The 13,231-nt window shown below is 54.9% G+C and overlaps 1 protein-coding gene across 1 annotated transcript in view; it reads left to right on the forward strand.

Moving 5' to 3' along the window:
- The window catches only part of GRIN2A (glutamate ionotropic receptor NMDA type subunit 2A), a gene marked incomplete at both ends in the record, with an annotated part of 49,084 nt that extends 36,885 nt beyond the window's left edge, over window positions 1–12,199 (forward strand). The window contains 9 exons of the mRNA XM_081338583.1: window positions 1,455–1,660; window positions 1,854–2,022; window positions 2,131–2,284; window positions 3,103–3,228; window positions 3,936–4,165; window positions 4,797–4,957; window positions 8,033–8,220; window positions 9,086–9,324; window positions 10,421–12,199. Of these exons, the coding sequence (XP_081194709.1) occupies window positions 1,455–1,660; window positions 1,854–2,022; window positions 2,131–2,284; window positions 3,103–3,228; window positions 3,936–4,165; window positions 4,797–4,957; window positions 8,033–8,220; window positions 9,086–9,324; window positions 10,421–12,199 (3,252 nt within the window). The remainder of the gene's footprint in view (window positions 1–1,454; window positions 1,661–1,853; window positions 2,023–2,130; window positions 2,285–3,102; window positions 3,229–3,935; window positions 4,166–4,796; window positions 4,958–8,032; window positions 8,221–9,085; window positions 9,325–10,420) is intronic.
- Between the last annotated feature and the right edge of the window lie 1,032 nt (window positions 12,200–13,231).

Raw genomic sequence — 13,231 nt, forward strand, 5'->3', positions numbered from 1 at the left:
TTTTTACTCATGTTGCATCCATGGCCTGGACTCAGATACCCCTTATCTGGCCAATTCCCTGTAGAGGCTGTGCCTTCCCTCCACCCTCTGCCCCCTTCTTACTTTCTGATGATTTCATATCTAATTTTCTTCCAGTGGAGCAGAGCAAGGGTGCACCGTAAAAAAAAAGCACATCTACATATAGGTAAAAGATTTGCAAAGATCATTTTTAAAGAGCCCCCCACCCCCCATGGTCTTTCTGCAGCTGGAAGCAGCCATTTGTAGCTATTGTGTGCCTTCGCCGAAAAGTAATTAAAATAAATGCTGTGTGTGGTTTAGTAGGAAACACGTTTTCTTGCTTTTTCGCCTATTAAACAATGCATTGACTAAACATTGCCATTTAATTAAGATTAATAATTATTTTAATGCTGGTGGAAATGTTACCTGGCTACTTGAAGTGTGTCTGGATGTGTGATGGATTTTTCTGAAGTTCCATACAAGATCTACTTGAATACTGCAAACTGGAGACCTGTAGGTGTCTGGCTGGGTCAGGTTTTCTGGCTGGGCAGCCAAGCAAACAGACCCAAATTGTCGTCTGAGGTTGTTGGATTTAAAGCATTTTGTCCCGGAGAGACACTTTGTCGTCTTGATGATGGCCGTGACTCCAGCAAGAATTCCTGGTCGATACGTCAGCACTTCTGTGCCTCAGAGAATCCATCCCTGCAGCCTGCGCCACGATCTGTAAAAAAAAAGCAGACCCCTTTTTTTAGCTGGATTTGCGGCTGTACCCAGGAGGAGAGCAGGCAGGGAAGCAGGCACTTCCAATGTTCCCTCCTCCTCCTCCTCCTCCTCCTCCTCCTCCTCCTCCTCCTCCTCCTCCTCCTCCAGCGGCTCTTTCCCCAACTTGGCCATGTCTCCTCGCGGTGCTCAAGGGCCGTTTGGACCTGGAGAGAAGATTTTCCATCAGGGTAGCATAAGGTCAGAGCGCCTTAATTCAGAGGCATCACAATTCCTGGCGCTCTTAAGCTGAAGAGCTGGGCTGGCAGGTGGTGATCGGGGCACCACCTGGCCAAAGAGACCCGACTGACCTAGAAGGGACGTGTCGTGAGTTCAAAGGGGATTATCCCGGCGTAATAAATGAGGAAATGAATCTGGATGCATCTTGTGGACAGATGTCAGTAAACTGAGCACCAGTCCTGGGCAATCCTGCAAGGCAGCACCAACTATCCAGGCTTCTTCCTCGCGGAAAATGTTCAAAGATGTCTTTTTTCTGCAAAGCAGCAGCTGCAAGGATGATAAAATACCGATCTTAAACAAAACCCAGGGGCAAATAATCCCAGGATCCTAAGGGACCTTATGCCCCCCCAACCCCCCCCACTCCAATGTCCCGCCCCTTCCTTTTTCTTCCCTGGACGTGTGGCTGCCACTCAGCTGTGCCCACCTGTGCTCACCTCCTACCTGCATTGGCTCCTCAGGTGGGCGAATGGGAGAACCAGACGCTGACGCACAAGTACTCCGTCTGGCCCCGGTTCAACTCGTTCAACGACAGCGTCCCAGACCACAACCACCTCAGCATCGTCACCTTGGAGGAGGCTCCCTTCGTCATCGTGGAAGACATGGACCCTTTGACGGAGACCTGTGTGAAGAACACCGTGGCTTGCCGGAAATACGTCGTCATCAAGTAAGCCCGGGGGTCTTTTGCCCTTGCCGAGCTCGAAGCCCCTCCGTCTGCCAAAGGTCTTGAGAAGCAGGCGGGGGCCCAGGTTGCAGATTCACCCCATTGCCCTTTATTTAGAGGTGGGGGTTAGAGAGGAAGGAGGGAAGGAAGGAAGGAAGGAAGGAAGGAAGGAAGATCTTTGTGCTTGTCTCCTCAGCAACATCACCAAAGAAGGAAAGAACCTGAAGAAATGTTGCAAAGGGTTTTGCATTGACATCCTGAAGAAGCTCTCCAGGACCATCAAGTTCACGTACGACCTCTACCTTGTGATCAACGGGAAGCATGGGAAAAAGATCAACAACGAGTGGAATGGAATGATCGGGGAGGTGAGTCCTGCAGCTGAAAGAGCTCTCTCCGCTCGGCCAAACTCCCCCTCCTTTTTCCTCAGCGTGAGCTAGAGCTTCCCCCGTCCCCTCTTTTCTCTCGGCCAACAGGTGGTCAAGAAGCAAGCCGTGATGGCTGTTGGGTCCCTCACCATCAATGGCGAGCGCTCAGAGGTGGTCGATTTTTCGGTGCCCTTTGTGGAAACTGGGATCAGCGTCATGGTCTCCCGGAGTAACGGCACAGTTTCTCCCTCTGCTTTTTTAGGTGAGTTTCCGTCCCTCTAAGCTGCCCTCCCTCCCTCCCTCCCTTCCTTCCTTCCTTCCCTCCCTCCCTCCCTCCCTCCCTCCCTCCCTCCCTCCCTTCCTTCCTTCCCTTCCTTCCTTCCCTCCCTCCCTCCCTCCCTCCTTAGGGCCCAATGAAGCGGGGTTTTCCTTCTCTTCAGGGCTGGTTTTTGCAACCCAGGGGTTTGCTCAGGCTCTGCTCAGCCTCAGGGTGGAACCCCACTTTCCAGTGGCATCTCCTGTGGGCTGCACAGGCCCAACTCCTTCCCACAGGACGGGTCAAGGAGGAAGAGGAGCTGGGGCGTTTGGTTCCTTTCTCTAGGTCAGCCTTGCCTGCCCCAGGCTGACTTGGGCACAGGACCTCCATTCAGAGGTGTCCGAGCCAGACAGAGAGTGCTCTTCCCAGCAAACCACCCGCCTCTTTCTCCCTGCTCTGATCACAGGCGCCCCGTGGTGGGCTTGTGGACTTGCTGCTGAGTCCAGCGGCCCCTTCCCCAAAGTTGCTTGGTGGGGCGGGAGGGGCGGATGCCTCCGGCTGCATCGGCCTTCTGGGCCCTCCGGAGCTTTTGCTTCCATGTTTGCCGCTCACCAACCTGCATCACGGCTCAGCAAACGTGGTTGTGTTGAGAGATGAGCACACGCCGCTTGGCTTGTGCGGAGGGACCCCCTCCAGCAAGGCAAGGGAGGGGACGGGGGCTGGAGGGGGTGGGGAGGGGGGAGGTGGCAGCTGGCAGCTCGGGGTCCCGCGTCATTGTTCCTGCTGCAGACAGGCTGCTCCACCGGGCGCGCTTCTCGTTCCAGAGCCCTTCAGCGCGTCTGTCTGGGTGATGATGTTCGTCATGCTGCTGGTGGTCTCGGCCATCGCCGTCTTTGTCTTCGAGTACTTCAGCCCGGTGGGCTACAACCGCAACCTGGCCCAGGGGAAAGGTAGCGCATTTCTGCCCCCCCTCAACCAGGGGAAGCAGCCACGGGAGGCAACCCGGGTCGGCCTCTTTCCCTGACTTGCCGGTCATGGGTCACTTGGGGACACTTCCCAACCTGGCCTTTCGGGGGGGGGAGGCTGGGAAAGGTGTGCCCCATGTGGGAGGCCGGGGCGGGTCTTCCCAACATCCTTCACCGTGCGCTGTGCCAGCCCTGTCACAGCAGCGTTTGGAAGTGGCCAGGAAGGAAAGGAGCGGGTCCTCCCGATTCAAGAACAGCCTGGAGGGAATGGACTTCTGGCCCCGACCTTGGCGAAGCCTCTGAGAGCAGCTTCTCGGGGGAGGCAGGCTGGTGCCTTACGGGCCTCAGCAGCAGCAAGCCCTCCGTGGGGCAGAGGGGATGTGGGCCCTGCCGGCTGGGCTCCGGGTCCAGCAGCTGCACAGGGCGTCTCCGCCCTTGCCGGATCGCCTGAGGGCACATCACAGCTGCGTGTGGCACCGTTCTGAGTGGGCCTGGATCCGGTTTCCTTTCCCTGCCGCGATGTCCCAGGATAGGGCTCAGCAACAGGAATTCTCTTCCCGGTTGTCCTCGCAAGCGAAAGGACTGTGCCAAGGAGCAAACGAAGAGAGCTGAAAACGGCTGGGCAGTCGTGTTGCGTGTGTGGAGCGACCCCTAAGCTGACACATCTCCTCTCGCCTGCTTCGTCCCACCAGATGCTCACGGGCCCTCCTTCACCATCGGGAAGGCCGTGTGGCTCCTGTGGGGCCTGGTGTTCAACAACTCTGTGCCGGTGCAGAACCCGAAAGGCACCACCAGCAAAATCATGGTCTCGGTCTGGGCCTTCTTTGCGGTCATCTTCCTGGCCAGCTACACAGCCAACCTGGCTGCCTTCATGATCCAGGAGGAATTTGTGGACCAAGTCACGGGGCTGAGCGATAAGAAGGTCAGTGGGATGGCTTCTCTTTTCTCCAATCCACCAGACATTCGGCTGTGCTTGAAACCGGGATGAAATCAGCAGATGGTGGGCCTGCACACACACCTTCCCTAGTCTGTGCTCTTTGCACACTTTTTCTGATGCACGTATTCCTTCCCCCTTGATGTCGGCTTTTGCACACGTCTCCTCCTCATTAGTGCATTTTTCTGGCGTACGTGCCTCGGGTATGTGCTGTTTTGTGGCTGCTGCAAGCTGCTTTGCAAAATTCTGGAAAGTTCAGGCAAACCTATATGATTCCTGTAGAAGTCTGGGAATGAACAAGGCTTGGATCAATAAGCTAATTGAATGCCTTTCTCCTCTTTCGGATGCACTTGAACACATCTGGGGTGGGGGTGGAGGATGGTCTGACTGGCCAAGGCAGCGTCTCTGAGGCTGCAGCAACGAGGCAGGCCAGGCAGGAAGGGGTGTGTACAAGGTGGGGGGGGGTCTTCTTGGGCTTCTCCTGAGTTGGGGTCTGCTCTTCCCTGGATGCTGCTGGCGAGTCTGGTGTCCCTCCATGCCAGCCAGGCTGAGGGGGCAACTGCAGAGCCTTGGGAGACGCAGGAACTGTGATCTCTTCTCTCCCCCCCCCCCGCCCCAGTTCCAGCAGCCCTACGCCTACTCCCCTCCTTTCCGGTTTGGGACTGTCCCCAATGGGAGCACCGAGAGGAACATCCGCAACAACTACAAAGAGATGCACGCTTACATGGTGAAGTACAACCAGAAGGGAGTGGAGGACGCCTTGGTTAGCTTGAAAACCGGGTAGGTGGGTGGCTGAGCGGTGCGAAACAGCCACGGGGGTTGGGGGTGGAATCTGGCTGATTTGGTTCCATGGGGCTTTCCTTAAGAGTAACAGATCCTGGTGTTGGACAAGGCACAATGCATGAGCATGCAGAGATTCCAAGGAGGCATCTAACCCCACATCGAGTCACCCACTGGGGCGGGGGGCAGGAGCCTCCTAGAACAACTGGAGGAAGGCTTTAAAGGAGCTTTCCCCATCTCTGCAGTTGTTTGGACCCCTCCCCCCAAGGGGCTGCCTGTCTCTTGGTTGTGAGCAGGAAAGGCTTGTCTGGGGACAAATGGCTGAGCCTCTGTGCCCCCCCCACACTGTCTCCCCCCTCCCCTTGTTTCTCCCGAAAGAGCTTGGTGGATTGCAGTCCTGCTGGTGAAGGGGTGGGGGCCCTTTCCGCTTCTCCTGCAGATAACCCAAGGGGAGATATTCCTGCCAGGGGGCTTGGGCTCCCATGGAAAACCTAAGCCCCCCCCAGCACCCAAACGGGCCGGGTCTCTACAGCCCCGGCCACCCCTTGCCAAGGACTCCCCCTCCCTCCCTCCTGCTTCCCCCTCTCTGGGAGAGCCGCTCTGAGGGGTGGGCAGAGAAGCATCTGCGCCTCATTATCCTTTAAAATCTCAAGTTTGGCAGACGAAGCAATGCCAGGGGGAGCCGATGGGTTGACGTTCACACATCTTCCAGCTGCCAAGGTTGAGAAACGTTGGCTTTAGAGAGTTTTTCCCTCCTCCGAGACCATCATCCTGAGCTGACGAGACAAACAGGGTGGAAGAGAAGCTCCCAGCAACTGGCCCTTGAAGCAGCCCCTTCTGAACGGCTTCACGGTGCTTCGGAGCCCCTCTGTAAGCGGTTTGCAGTCAGCCCAGTTGCCCCCGACAAGCTGGCTCCTCGTTTTACCAATCTCGGGAGGACGGAAGGCAGAGTCAGCCTTGAGCCGATCAGGATCGAACTGCTGGCCGTGGGAATGCAGATTAGCCTGCAATACTGCATGCTAACCACTGTGCCACAAGGGCTCTGGCAGATAGACTGCCTCTGGTCCTGGAGGTTTCATTAAAGGGCCACAATCCCTCCAGGTCCTGAATTCAGCCAACCAATCCCCCTTTCCCTTACCGAAAGCTGCCGGGCATCCCTGCCACCTTATTCCCGATTCCTGCCTCTTTTCCGGGGCTTCGGAGGGGAAAATCTCTGCCTGTTTCCCCCTCCTCACCCCATCGTGGAAATTCACGTTGGTGTTTTATTCTCTGTCAAGTGTTGTGAAGGGCGTGATGAATGTTCCCTCGCTGAAAAATGACGCTCCACACAACTGACAGCGCGCTGTCTATTTTGAGTTACGGATGCGGTAACTGAAAACTGCGCGTCCGGAGGAGGAAGCAGCCGCCGCACAGCCTGGAGGGGGGGGTCGGTGGGGGGAAGGACGGCAACCCCGTTTGGCCAGTGGGGAGTTGGGCCCCCTGGGAAAGGCTGGCGGGAAGGAGTGTTTTATTGAATGCCGGGGACATCTAGCATTGCACGCTTTGGTTATTATTCCTAAAAGTAATTGTAAATCACGTCTGGCCCAGCTGGAGCTCACATCAGGTGCACAAAGCAAAACCAGCCCAGAGCAGAGAGCGATGAATGGCTGCAGTTGAGCCCAGGTCTGATCAAGCAAGATCGGGCTGTTCATTAATGGAAATTCCCCCCCCCCCAAACCCGTGACTCAGCTTGTGCACAGCCTGGATTTAAAAGCAAGGCCCCATAGTGTATCTTCTCCCCACCGATCAAAGGGCTCTTTTTACGGCCCTGCCTGAAACTCAACGGGATCTTGAGGCTTCCTGTTCAGAAGCAGCAACGGGAGTGGAAGAGCCCCAGCAGCAGAAAGAGGGCGATGGTGTGTCCCCATTTAGTGACCCCAATGGAGACTGGCAACTCTGCTGTTAAGTGAATCCGCCCTCAAGATCCCCTCAGGACTGGGCTGCTGCCGTTTGAAAAACGGCACCTCGGTTGCCATGTTTTATGACGCGTTTTGATTGCTCATACTTTTGCCAGTGGATTTAGCGTGTCGTAGGCTGATTACTTTGGAGACACCGAGCTCAGGAGGGCAGTTTTATGCGAAACCCTCAAGATCCGAGAAAAACGGCCCTCAAATGTTCACCCCGGAGTATACAAGCCCTGTTTCATCCTGCGGCTCTTCACCGAAAGTCACGCTTTGTGCATGCCCAGAGTAGCTTTATGGTCAGCCTGGATCGCCAGAGCACCCGTGGGAGGAGGGATTGGCGGAGGTCCTCCCTCTGGCCACGGCGGCGTCAGGCCAAGCCTGGCTGTTTTTTCTGGATGGGCCAGGATAAAGAATTTAAAAGAACTTCACAATTGGAAAGGGAATGTTTTAATTGAAGAGAAGGCAGAAAGGAGACGGTGAAAGAGGAGAAGGAGAGTGAATGAATAAAAGGAAGGAAGGAAGGAAGGCTGGAGGAGGAGGAGGGAGACGGCGGTGATGATGGGATGGCTCAATACAGATTGAGAGAGAAAGGAAGACATCCTTTATCCATGGCTGTCCTCTGCCCCCCCCCCCCGGCCTTCCTCTTCGGCGCCCTTGAGCAGCTCTGCTGAAGGGAGGAGTTGAGTTCCAGGCCTGCAGGGCTCAGCCTGGCTTCCAAAGACTGCTGGCGTTTGTCCACGTCTGAAGGAGGGGAGACCCAGAAGTGGGACCTCGCCCCACGGGAAAGCAGCTGTACGGGGAAGGGATCCCCCAAAGGCCTGGGGCTTTGCTGGGCTGGGGGCTTCGGCCCTCTTGGGGGACATTGCCCCTCTTCCTGAACCTGCAGAACAAACCTCAAGGGATGGGTCAATCAACCGGTTTGAAAAGCGGTGCGGTGACCCTGGGTTGTGTTGCGGGTCGGAGTGGCTTGTGTCTCTGTTCTCTCTTTTCGCGCAGAGAATTAAGGGATCCCCAAACTCTTCTTCCCCGGCCCCTGGTGGGCTGCCGGCCACGGGTCAAGGCACGGGATGTGGCACGCAGCCCTCTGCCCTCTTTCCGTCCAGCAGCTGAGCCCCCTTTCCTTGTATTCCAGGAAGCTGGACGCTTTCATCTACGACGCAGCAGTGCTGAACTACAAGGCCGGGCGGGACGAAGGCTGCAAGCTGGTGACCATCGGCAGCGGCTACATCTTTGCCACCACGGGCTACGGCATCGCCCTGCAGAAGGGGTCGCCCTGGAAGAGGGCCATCGACCTGGCGCTGCTGCAGTTTGTGGGAGACGGTGAGTGGCAGAACGGCGCCCCCCTGCCAGCCGTTCCTGGAAGGAGGAGGAAGGCGGCCTCTGCATGGTGGCTGAGATGGCTTGAAAGAACTGGGCAGATCTAGAAAGCCCCTCGCCCAGGGGAATGGAGCCTGGAAAGCTACAAGAACCCGACCCTTCCTCCAAATTCATCCCCCCCCCCCGATTGCAACACCCCTCTTAGTTTCTGAGCATGGAGGAGATCAGGAATTGAGGAATTTGAATTGTTCTGGTGGGAAAGGAAACTGGAAACCCCAAATGAGAACCTTCTTTTGCCAGTCCTACGAAGTCAAGGAAAAGAGAAGCAGCGGGATTGTTAATTCCATTGCCCTTAATTTGGCTCTCTGCCCAGATGCTCTTTCTTAATTTGACCCTGTCTCTCCAGGGGACATTTTGGCTCTCTCCTCCCATCTGAAAACTGGTTTCTCTTGTCAGTTATTTAATAATCTTTTGCCTTGTTTCCAAGGGAGGGAATCCGCCTTTTCTGTTTTTAACAGCTCCTTTTTTCTAGCTGAGAAATGACAACAAAACCACCGTCATCCTTTGCTTTAAAAAAAGCAGAAAGAGGATAATATTTGGTTTCAGTACGCCCAGATTTTTTTATTCCTTAATAACTGCACGTTCTAGCATTCCAGCTGGGTGGGGGGAATTTCCTTTGAAGAATGTCCCTTAAAAGAATTTCCTTTACAAGCCAAATTCTGCTTCTGGAGGGAGAGAGGTTTGGCGACCAGATCACCATAAAGCACTCTTGCAACTCAGCGTCCTTGGCGTGCCGAGACTTTCGCCCTCGCGTCCTCCCGCTTTGGCCGTCCGTCTGTCTCTCACCTCCGCTGGCCTTTCTTTCCAGGGGAAATGGAGGAGCTGGAGACTCTCTGGCTGACCGGCATTTGCCACAACGAGAAGAACGAGGTCATGAGTAGCCAGCTGGACATCGACAACATGGCAGGCGTGTTTTACATGCTGGCCGCTGCCATGGGGCTCAGCTTGATCACCTTTGTGTGGGAGCACCTGTTTTACTGGAAACTCCGCTTCTGCTTCACCGGGATGTGCTCCGATCGGCCAGGGTTGCTGTTCTCCATCAGCAGGGTGAGCATGGACACGGGTCACGGTCGGGTTTCCCTCTCCACGGGATGATGGGATAACGGTAGTTTATCCATTGTGACTGAAAGACGTGCCGCAAGGGAGCTCCTCCTTACCAGATACGAGTGATGCTTGAGAAAACGGGCAAAACAGGAGGATTCAGGCACTCGTAATTTTTTTTCTGTTCTACAAAAGAAGGGGTATAGTCCAACCCAGGAGGTGTCTAAGCCAAGGTGTGTGTGGGGGGATGGGGGTGGGGAGGGGGGAAAGAGATGGGGAGGAGGTGTTTTTAAAGGCCAGCCCCAATGGCCAACCCAGGTTTTATTCCAGCATCCAAATCAGCCAGTTTATCACAAATATTCATGCATTCAGCAGCTGAGCACCTTGGGCAGACCTTCCCAATTAATTAGGCTGCTTCAGTAAGTGTAATTAGCATTCTGAATGAAGTTACTTGTCCCTGAGAACGCAAACTGATTGGCTTTTTCTTTTTAACACTTTCACCAGCAGATTTTTGCTTCCAAATAAGTTGGTTTAAATGCGAGTTGTTTAAACTTGCAGCCGTCTCTGGGTTGGTGTTCTTTAATTGGTTAATTGCAGTTCTGTTCTTGTCAAAAATTATACAGAAATAATTGGATGGAACTACTCAGCCATAGAACTAATTATCCCAGAACAAGGAAGGAAGACTTCACTCAAGCAGAAGACCCCTTTTCTCCTGATTTGAGGAATTTCTTAGGATGTAGTTGGCAACTGCGTGGCGGGTGGGTTTATGGGTTCATCCCACCCGCTCAGTCCGGCCTCTGTTCAGAGAGGTGGCCGAAGCACAAAAAACCCACCGTGGTTTGTTAGGAGCAGTTATGTAGCTAGTCACTTCTGAGTACAGGTGTTACTAATCAGAAATTCTTGAAGATGGACGATATGGGGGAGCAGATCTTTTTCCGTCTTTCCCCTGGACTCTCCACCTAATGGTAACTGATTTCCGTTGCTCTCTTGGTTTAATTCTCACGATGGTCGTTGTGAGGAGCCAGTTTGCTCTATGTTGAGCCCCCCCCCCAAATGAAAGTGAGTGAAACCCAGCCTCTCTTTCTCGTTGCTTCCCCTGCAGGGTATCTACAGCTGCATCCATGGGGTCCACATTGAGGAGAAGAAGAAGTCTCCCCACTTCACCCTGACCAGTTCTCAGAGCAACATGTTGAAGCTTCTGCAGACGGCCAAGAATATGAGCAACGTGAACCCCGGGCGGATCAATTCCCCACAAAGAGCAGCCGAGTTCATCCGCCGTGGATCGTTGATGATGGACCTGATGATGGAAAAGGGCAGCTTCATCTTCTCGGACAACCACCGCCCTCTGAGCCCCAAGCAGGACGTCTTCGGTGACAATACGAACGAGCTGCAGACCTTCTCTGCCGGCCGCCACCCCGATAACCTCAACAACTACGTCTTCCAAGGGCCTCACCCCCTCACCCTGCACGAGTCCAACCCGAACACGGTGGAGGTGACCATGGCGGCAGAGGCCAAGGAGAACTCCCGCCCGAGGCAGCTGTGGAGGAAGTCGCTGGAATCGCTGCGCCAAGACTCCCTCCGGCAGAGTCACGGTTCCCAGAGGGATGACGGCACAGGGGGAAGCCGGCGGCACTCCCTGAAGAGCTCCAGGTACCTCCCTGAAGACGCCCACTCGGACGTCTCCGACTCCTCCAGCAGGGCCACCGGCCACACGGAGGGGGAGAGCAGCAGCAAACCCCTTAAGACCAAGGACAATGTGAAGAAGAGGCCGGCATCGAAATACCCCAAGGATTGCAGCGAGGTGGAGCTGACCTACCTGAAGAGCAAGCAGTCTTTACCCCGGGACAAAATTTACATAATCGAGGCAGACAAACAGCACAGTTTCCACCTAGATGTCCCCCCCGAGTATGTAGAGGACATTATCCTTCCCGAGTCGGCCGAGTTTTCCAACCTCTATCAGGATCGCAACGGCAACTACCGAGGGCCTGAGCAGAGCAACCAGGATCCCTTGTCCAACGAGGAAAGTCTTCCGGGTAACGACCAGTACAAGCTCTACCCAAAGCACTACGGCACAAAAGACAAGAACGTGGCCTACGGCGAAGCGAATGAGCGATACCGGCAGAAGGCCACCCACTGCCGGAGCTGCCTGACCAGCCTGCCCAGTTACGCAGGGCAATACTTGAGCCGGTCGCCCTACCGGTGCGGCGCCTGCGTGCGGATGGGCAGCCTCTACGACATCGAGGAGGGCCAGATGCTGCAGAGCCCCGCCAACTCCAGGCCCCGGGAAGAACTGTGCCAGCAGGACTGGGCCCAAGAGGACAACACCCAGCTGCCCCGGAAGAGCAAGCTGCCAATCAGCCGGCAGCGTTCCTTCGACAACCTCTTCGGTAAGCATCGGGACGGCAACGGGGGCAGGACGGCCCGCAGCATCAGCCTGAAGGAGAAGGAGAGGCTCCTGGAAGGGGGGCCCTATGCCAACCTCTTCAGGGCGCCCCAAAGCAAACACTCGAGCGGCAAGCTCCCGCTTCTCACACGCACGTTGGACGACGGGAAGAGGATCAAGTCCCTGTACCTGGAGTGCTCGGAAGAGAACCCTTTTCTTCGCTCTTATTGCGATGACCAGACCTCGGTCCCGGCGCTGAGTCCGGCCAGCCTGCACAGACAGCCGGCTTATGACAGCGTCTCCCGGTCGTCGGTTAAATCGACAGCCTCGTACTGTTCCAGAGATGGCCAGGTCCACAACGACGCGTGTGTTTCGGAGCACGGGATGCCTTACGTTGCCCCTCAGAACAGCACGCACTCTGCTCCACGAGGGCTAAACTCCTGCAGCAATAGACGCGTGTATTACAAGAAGATCCCTAGCCTAGAATCAGACGTGTAACGCTGATCTCTGGGGAGCCTCAGAGGCCAAAGAGGGCGGCCCTTAGCAGAACGTTGGAGAAGGGGGAAGAGTCCGGTTGCCTTGCGTAGATCACATTCCCATGTGCTTAGTTCCACCAGAAAGAAGGAGCAGGAAGAGGCCATGGGAAGGGACAGCCCACTCCCCAAGAGCCACTGCACGGACTATACTATCCATAGATCTGTCTCCCCCCTCCCCCCATCAATTAATTTTGGCAAAAAAATCCCCCCTAGTAGAGTTCCATCCAATTCTTGATCCAAAGGAATAGCCATGCAAATGAAGGCCAATCTGTAGAGCAGATTTGCCCCCCCCCCGATGGTTTAAAGCAGGACACGAGTGGCCACCGTGGAGGGTCACTGAATTGGGAAAAAGCGGCGCCCCCTGTTGGCAACGATGTTATTTTTCTATCGGGATGGTTCTTTTGCCCCGTCGGTCGGACTCCGTCCTTCTAGCACTTTCGCCCCGTGTAATTCTGCCCTCCCAAATTTTATTTTTTAACAGAGAATAAGCAATATGGTATGCATGTACTTTGACACAGAACAAAAGCTAAACAAAAAAACAAGTTTAAGAATGCATTTGCACACTTACTGTGGTAAGACTCATCCAAGAGATTAGAAAGATAGTCTTTTTTTAAACAAACAACTATATATCGCTCTAGCTCTATGATTTAGCCTCATATTTATTTTTAAACACAGACAAGAGAGCAAAAAAGCAAAAAAAAGAAAGAAAAAGAAAAAGAAAAACAAACCTCAGGGCCCATGAGTGGAGTCAGTGTTGTCTTCATCTGTCTCTGTCTTGCAGAAAGCCAGCTGCAACTCACCAGGAGGAGCAACTCCTCCTCCTCCTCCTCCTCCTCCTCCTCCTCCTCCTCCTCCTCCTCCTCCTCCTGATCTCCAGGCAAGGAAGCAGGTCACCGGCTCCACGCTGGGGCTTCAACTAGGAAGGGGGGGGGGACTTGTCTCAGGAAAGGAGGGCAGTGACCCCCCCTCCTGCTAAGAGAGCAGAGGGATCCTG

Source organism: Vipera berus, assembly GCF_964194415.1.
Source record: "Vipera berus genome assembly, chromosome: 13".
Taxonomy (NCBI): Eukaryota; Metazoa; Chordata; class Lepidosauria; order Squamata; family Viperidae; genus Vipera; species Vipera berus.